At 44.1% G+C, this 8308-nt stretch overlaps 1 protein-coding gene across 3 annotated transcripts; it reads left to right on the top strand.

Annotated features, from left to right (window-relative positions):
* Positions 1–909: 909 nt before the first annotated feature.
* On the top strand, positions 910–2449 carry LOC125555701. 3 transcript variants are annotated; one of them, XM_048718568.1, is made up of 3 exons: positions 910–1163; positions 1349–1458; positions 1561–2449. In XM_048718568.1, the coding sequence occupies exons 2-3, from the start codon at positions 1378–1380 to the stop codon at positions 2098–2100; spliced, it is 621 nt and encodes a 206-aa protein (XP_048574525.1). In that variant the 5' UTR covers positions 910–1163; positions 1349–1377; the 3' UTR covers positions 2101–2449. The 3 variants fall into 3 exon arrangements, with proteins under 3 accessions (XP_048574525.1, XP_048574524.1, XP_048574523.1); XM_048718567.1 differs by having other exon boundaries at positions 1329–1458; XM_048718566.1 differs by having other exon boundaries at positions 911–1163; positions 1346–1458.
* Positions 2450–8308: the final 5859 nt, after the last annotated feature.

Genomic DNA, 8308 nt, shown 5'->3' with positions numbered 1-8308 from the left:
TATATTACTATGCAAAGCCAAACTTAATACTAGTAGTAGCAGTGCAGACATGCATGCATGCTTTGATGCTTCCTCTGCAAGGGATGTGTCTGCATCAAGCTTTATCTTCTCCTTCAGTTTCAGTCTCAGTTTCTGCCTGCCTGCCTGCCTGCTTGGTTTTCATGCAATGCCAACACACAAACTGTTGCTGCTACCATCCCTCAAAATAGTCTTTTGATTTGTCAGGACAGGAGGCGCCATGCCATGCAACAGTTGGGCAAGAACCTGTCTGCATGCCCCTATATCGTGTACTAGATCTCCATGCAACCGATATACAGCAAATATATGCAGAGATACTATCAAATGTACAATGCCTGTGGGGGTCAATAGTTAATAATGCAGGCAGTAGAGCACACATGTACATGCAATGTTCATCATCAGGCCAAGTGGATATTATGAATCATACCATGTACCTTTGCTTGTTTTCAGTGACAATCTGACAGCTCCATCTTACTAGGTTGTTGCTTGCTTGCTTGCTTGTTTGCACATACATACACAAAGTTCCAAAGATATACTAGTACTAAATGGAGCTGGAGGCTGAAGCAATGCATGGTACATGCATATCCATATCCTGCATTTGGGCATGCCAATGATCAGGGCAACACCATGCATGTCACATGGAAACATTGAAGTAGTATAGTTTTGCATCACACACAAAGTGCACACGCACTGTTTGAAATGCACTCCTCCTCCTGAGCTATCAGGATTAATATTAGCAGCAGTTTCTGCAGGTGGGGCCAACCCAGGATTAAACAAGGCTCTTGCAGGGGCTGTCTGCTCTTGGAGGGGCAGTGCCTGGCCGTCCTTCATGCAAGTGCGTGCCACTGGGTCTCTTGTTGCTTGGCATGCCAAAAAGGTGGGCTGCCAAAAGCAAAAATATGTGTCTACCTAGTGTCCAGTGACAGGCATTCGCCATTGGAGGCAGCCAAGCAGCTGTGTTTATAAATGAGCACCTCCCCTGCAACTGCAACTTCCATTCCCAGTTTCAGCATCAACACCTGATCTTTAGTCTTTGCTCCGTTCTATCTTGCTTGTCCCTTGCAAGTTTGAGTGTAGAAGGAGCGAGCTGAAGAGAGCTAGCTAGATAGACAAGGGAGAGGACAGTTCTTGGCTTATATTTACAGGTCAGTTACTTCTCTGTGGTTTGCATGAGCAATACTTGTCAAACATGCTGTTTGCATCTCTGGAAGAGTCAGAGGATGTTCACCATCATGAATCATGCTGTCAAGCATGACCAGAGTTTCTTCCTTTAGATGGATGCTTAGAAGTTTTTGAAATTTTAATTATAGGTTCTTCCACATTTCAGCAGGCTTAGAGCAAGTTTGAGTTTGAGGAGAGATGGGCAAGTTTGTGAGGCAATGTGACATGGAGGTCATGAAGATGGCCATGCTCAAGCATGAGGAGACCTTCAGGCAACAGGTACGTAGCAATTAATCTTCTTCGGTTCTTCTTCACCAGATATAGCAAACTGTTGCGTGCTATGAACTGCTAATCATTTGCGTTGCTAATCACCTTGCGCAGGTTCACGAGCTGCACCGCCTGTACCGCATCCAGACACAGCTCATGGGGGCCGACCTCAGCACCCGCCGGCAGCCGCGGCGGCGCGGCAACAAGCAGCCACGCCGGGCGCTCAACCTGCAGCTCCCCGCCGACGAGTACATCGTTGGCGCCGCCGACGAGGACGACGACGGCTGCGGCACCGGGGCTGAGCTGGAACTGACGCTCGCCGTGGGAGGGAGGAGGACCGGCTCCGGCACCGCCCGCAAGAACAACGTTAGCAAGAGAGGACAGGCCAAACACGACGGCGCCGGCGGCTTCTCCTCCCCCTTCGCTTCCGACTGCTCCGGGGGCACGAGCCTTTCGTCGTCGCCGCCGTCGTCGGCCGAGTACTCGGAGAGCGCCTTCGGGGTTGCGCTCCACGGCGGTTACCCGGGGGTGGCGGCACCGCCGCCGTGCCAGAGAGCCATGACGTTCGACCTCGGCGTGGCGGAGGCGATGAAGCAGCACCAGTCGCCCTGGCAGCTGGTGCAGTGCCAGTACCTCAGCCTCAGGATGACATGAACGAATCAACTCCTTCGAAGCTCGTTGATCATATATATCATCATCACCATCCAAGCCATGGCCATGGCCATGGCATGATCGCATCGTACTACTTAGTAGCTTGTGTTGCATTGTGGAAGCAAGTAGCCATGAGTATTCCTTATCTTTTCTTTCCCTTTTTGCTGTTGCTTAGATGTGTGCCATTGATGGAGCTCGGGGAGGACCGGGTTCTGAATTCCGATCCTCATCCCAAGCTGCTGCTAATTGGTTAATCATGACAAATGAGTGCATGCTGATTGATTAGTCATCGATGTTCAGAGCCGAGACTGGTGTGAATTGATGAATAATATGCCATGTTCATGATTTGTACTCCATTTTTTGATGCGTGCATGCATGCAAAGGTTCACAGGAAAAAGGTCAATTGCAGTAAAAAAGTGAGGAACAGAAGTGCAGAGAAACTAGTATAGAAAGCATGAAAAGTGAATAGTGGCACATACCACATAGGGAGAAGGAGGCTACGTTTACAGTGCAAAAGGTTACAGTTGTTGATGGACAAGGACAATAGATTTGGTCATGTAGAGTTGCAAATTAACATGGAATTCAGATGTTTTGAACAGAATTACAAAATGGTGGAGATAAGTCATGGACGAGTTGACCTTTCTCTCTCGTCTCTCATGATTGATAATTTGATATCCTGATGGACTAGATCGAGTTCCAGCAAAAAGTTTCGAAAGAAGTTGCAGATTTAAAAAACGGGGAGTGCCGAAAAGAAGTGAAAAGAATGCATCCATTTTTTTTTGCGGGGAAAAAATGCATCCATGGTTGCATAATTAGCAAGGAAAGGGAGTATTCCTAATCAAACGGAGAAGCATGTGAGAGCTAGGCAGGGTGCCTGCCCAAAGCTGGAGAAATCTCAGGTAAACCTTTTTTTCTTGAGAGAGAGAGAGAGAGAGAGAGAGAGATCTAAGTAAACCTTGCGGCGGCAGGAACCAAATGAAATTAAATTGTTCTTGGCGGCAACTCGCATGTGCTTCATGCATGTAGCACTATCTTGGATCCAACAAGACAGGAAGGATTTTTTTTTTTGTTGTGAAAAATATATTAAGGAGACTGCCTTCAGTGGCTTGTACTCAAGTCAAGCCTGACTAACCAACAACAAAGGAACATTTGATCGCACGTACGGTACGTGAAATCCCCGGCAGCACTTCCGGTTGCATCCGAATAAGAAACCATGACAGCAACGGCTAGCAACTGGGGATGCCATGATCTCCGAGAAGATGAGCACGGAAATGGAAATATCAACGTCGTGCTCTACGGCAACCACGCACACAAGAAGGAAAAGAAGGAAAAAGGTGGAGCAATGGAGAAAATCCTAAGATGACATGAATGAAAGGTTCGTCTTTGGGGCTTTTGGCACCTTCTACCTAGAGTTTTAGACCATTCAGTTTGCATCAAGATCTGTGCTATCCTTATATTGAAACTTCTCTTTTTCGTTTTTTTTTCAAATAAGATAACATTTCACCTTGCAGGTCAACTATGCACAAGTGTCACTCTTTGTATAACATGTTTTCGATTTTTTTGATGAAACATAACATTATCAAATTTTTAAATTTCAAATGAGTTGTACCATTTAAAAAATTGTTGTGCCAAATATTCCAAAAACATTTCAGCACATGCTAGTACTTGTGTGATGGTGATTTGCAAAGTTTCGAGTTCAAATGTTCTTCATTTGGGAGAAACAAAAAGAAGAAGTTTACCTGCATGAATTTTGATGCAAAAAGATATGAAGACTGTAGAATTCCTGCTTTACCCACTTAGTGGTCGGGCCTAACCCTACCCCTGCTCGCGTGCGGTGCCGCCGCGCTGCACCAGAGCGCCCCAGCCTCCCCCCCTCCCCCCGGGCGCCACCGCCGGCAACGGCGGCCTTCTCCTCGCGCGCGAGCGGCTCAAGATCGATGCGGTGGATCCGAACTCGATCTCGGCAGTGATGGCGGACAACGACGGCTGGGGTGTGGCGACGAGGCTATAGCCGCAGCGGCGGCCATGCTGCAGCCGCTCAACCTCCGGTTAGGCTTCAGATCGCGGTGCTGCTCCTGGTCTTTGTTCTGCATCATGCGGGCGCCCGGGGCTTGGCAGTGGTGGTCATATCCTTCGTCGGAGGTGGTCGGCTTGAAGCTGGGTGGTCGGATCTCAAGATCTGTCATCTAGTCCCAGTTGCGAGTTGGGGAGACATAGTTGCTTCTGAAAACCGAGCCGATGGCAGGCGATGGTGGCGGTCTGCGCCGCTACTTTGATGAAGGCATCGTCATGTAATTATTGTCGACCCACTCGTGCTGCTCCGGGGGAAACCCTAGGATCTGGTCTTCCAGATCGGATGATGGCGGCACTGCAATGTCGTTTCTCTCTTGGGAGCATCGTTTATGGATCAGCATTGGAAGACAGAGGCAGGAGGTGGAGCGGCTTCATCTTGTACGGAGCTTCGGTGGAGATGGCAAGTCATGCCTGACCGACAGGTGCTACGCTGTGCCATGCTTGTTCGGTAGGTGCTACGCACGACAGATCTTCCAGAGACTTCAAGATGCGTCGGTGGGTGGTACGTGGCGGCATGGTGCTGTGGTGTACGGGCGGCGACCGTGACGTGCTCAACAGTTTACGCACAGGGAGGTGGTGCTGTTGGATGTCGTGGTGGCATTGACGGGATGTCCGGACTGGCAAGGATGATGTGGATCACTTTTCTAAAGATGGGTCAGCGGTTCGATGATGATGTCAGCTTCTAAAACGTATGCATGTGGTGTACGCTTTAGGTTGCTCGCACCGGCTATAGGTTCCGATACGTTATGTGGATGGATCAACGATGACACCAGTTTTAGATATGGGGAGTGAGAGCGCTCAACATTATTGAGTTTGTAGGTGTGAGTGGTGGCTTCAGATGGTTTGATGTATGTTCTTTCAAACCTTTCTTGAATAATTAATAAATATGATTGCATCCATCGATTGATGCAGAGGCGGGGATTTAAACCTCCTTTTCCAAAAAATGAAAACTCTGGTAGTACAATCACAATTTCCCCCTTTTGGAAGTGCAAATCATGGTCCCTTGGATGTATATACTTCCTTATAGCAACTCCACCTGGTCTTCATATTGCAGTCTTGATAATGCATATGGAGCACGCTTCATAAAGTATTGGAGACTAGTGAGGCGATTGTAACATCCGAGAGCAACCCTATTATAATTATTTTGCATGCATTCATCATCATGTCATCATACAATTGCATTGTACAACTCAAATGCTACACTAGAAAATTCTTAAAACGATTTTCAAAAGTTAAATGCTATTTAATTAAATTGCCCTCCTCTTATTTGAATTTAAAGCACCCGTATTCCTTTCAATATGTTGGTGCTTCCCTTGATCCCAAACCTTGTACACATTCTTTTCATAGTATTTGGGAGTCACCCAAATTATTTCATGATTTTAGCACAGGCCTAGATATCTCTCATAGTTCAACCCTATTCATTTAGGTGAATGGAGATATTTTTCAAGTTCACTAGGTAAATAAACTCTAATTCGGATAAATTATTTTGTGTGGCCTCATTACGGTATAGAGGGGTCACATATAAATTTGTGAGTCATTCTAAGTTCGTTTCACTACTACAAAACCGAACAACACTAGCCGGCCAAATTACATCTTCACTGACTAGTTTCTAGACCGTCAGTGCCTCAGGGTCAGCGATGATCGGCCGCCTGGCCTGTCAGTAATGACTTACGAGCATAGACTACTTGACATATCCAGCAATATTGTTTTCAGGCACTTGTTTCTGTTGTTGCCAACCAGGGAAATGAAATTGATTAAAAAAAACATAACACAAAATATATAGGCACACCTCATGCATCATATATTTGCACAAGCACTTTACTTTTCATTATACAAAATCATATATTTAGCCAACATGTACATTTGTTGAACACACTTTGTAGCCAACATATTGAACATAGATATTTTTTTGACACTGACATATTGAACATAGTTGTAAGATCAACAAATATAACTTTATTGTGATGTGGTCATGCTACATCTTAGTCCGGACTAATTCACCCATCTCTCCTGTAGTGCAGGCGCATGGTGGAGGACATGTGATTTAAGGTCTTTTGGCGCAGTGCCACTAAAATATAATCTATCAAAAACAAATTAACAAACAAGTTATGATTTATAATAGTAACACATGAGTACGATAGAACTAAATGAAGATTACTTGGAATAATTATACTTGCCTCCAGATAAGAAGTTGATAGGCCGAAGTAAGAAGATACAAGTCCTGAAGGCAAACTTTTATCATCTAGAGTAGCAAGTGTTTTCTCCTGACCCTTCCACTTCTCTTCAAAACTTTTTGTGCGGTGCAACTAAGACATAATTTCATCACCGCCTTGACATTTTGGTGACATTGTACAGAACAAAATTGACTTGTCTTTACTACATCAAGTGAGATATGTAATCTAAAGCCATAAAAGATGTGTCTATCTCTAGTAGCATGAGTTAAAGAATTTGAGTATTTCTTCAACACCATTAGAATACTCTGACAAAATCTAAAGCATTGGCATAATTCTATAAGCATTATCTATAAAAGGATGTGCATGTAAAAAGTTTCATCATCGGATTAGTGTCCAGTACAACACCATTAGAATATGTTGACTAAAATCTAAAGCATTAACATAATTTTATAAGCATTAGCTATAAAAAATATGTGTAGGTAACAAAGCTTCATCATATGATTAGTGTCTAGAGCAAGACCATTAGCATAGCTTCACCAAAATCTAAAGCATTAACAAAATCTTTAAGCAATCATTTTTGTGCGATCTTTGTTGTGTGTTCATCATTGACTTGCAACTTGTTGTAGTTCATGTCCATCATATTCGCCAATATTTTTTTAACTTCCAAACATTTTTCAACTTGCGGACATTTTTTGAATCCATGCTCATTTATTTGAACTCATGATTTTTTATGTATATGTGGACATTTCTGGAATTCATGTATATTTTCGAACTCCTGAACATTGTTTTCATATTCATGAGCACTTGTTTTGAATTCGCGAACAATTATTAAACTAGTGAACATTTTTCATATTCTTGAATTATTGAACAATTATAAAATATGCGATGAACATTTTTACAACATAATGTTGACCAATTTTTAAATGATTTCACAATATGCAACGAAATTAAATTTGTGAGATTTTTTTAGTTCCAAAGACATTTTTAAGTTTCAAGATTTTGAACTTTTTAGAACATTCTTGAATCACAAACTTATTTTTGAATTCCTGGTTTTTTTCTAAAAAAGTACTAACATTTTTTAATCGTGCACACAACACACACAGTTTTGATGTGTACCTTTTTTTTATAGAACAACAACCCATGGTGTCCCTTGTCTATCAAAGGAAAACAATGTGTAACTCAAAACAAACAGGAACACATACATGCTTCGGTCGACCGGCCCAAAATTTGGCATGTTGCCGTACTGCCGGAAGATTAGGCCAGCCCATGCCCTTCGATCTTAACCACCTCTCCCCCTCGATCCGCTTGGGCAGGAAAAAAAATTCCCCAACGACGCCTGCATCTCTCGCCTCCCCTGTTGGAACGCATGAGTAGCTTGTCGTCGGCCATGGATGTAGCATGGAAGACCAAAGTCCCTGTCATCCATGGATGTGGCATCCACCACCACCACCGTTTGCATCCCCAGCCATCGCTGTCCCAACATGAGTTCTCGCCACTAGTTGCAGCAAGGTCGTTGGCCAAATCCAGGGTTGTGGGTTGCAACCTCTCACGTGCGCGTCCTCGCAGCCTTAATTACTTCATTTTGTGATCCAAAAATAGAGCAGAAAGGATTCTTGCCTTTTTCTCCAGAGGTGACCATGAGTTATCGAACCCACTGGAGGAGGATGCCCTTTAAGCTAGGGTTTCAAACAAGCTTATATTAAAGAAACAATTTCAGATTTTGACCGGATCAAAATCAAACAACTGAAGTGAAACACTTATAATAAAAATAGGCATGAGCATGAGGTCTTAATGCTTACAACCATATATTTGTGACGGGACCAAATATAATCTTAATTTGTGCTATGAAAGTCACCCCTCGAGATGTGTACGAACCGAAGTGGAGGATGTGTCCAAATTGCGTCTTGATCGGCATGCATCCTGCATCAAGAGTCACTTGTCCAATCGAAGGCCCTATCTGTCTT

This window comes from Triticum urartu, chromosome 5 (genome assembly GCF_003073215.2).
Source record: "Triticum urartu cultivar G1812 chromosome 5, Tu2.1, whole genome shotgun sequence".
NCBI lineage: Eukaryota > Viridiplantae > Streptophyta > Magnoliopsida > Poales > Poaceae > Triticum > Triticum urartu.
This window is presented reverse-complemented; position numbering and strand designations above follow the sequence as displayed.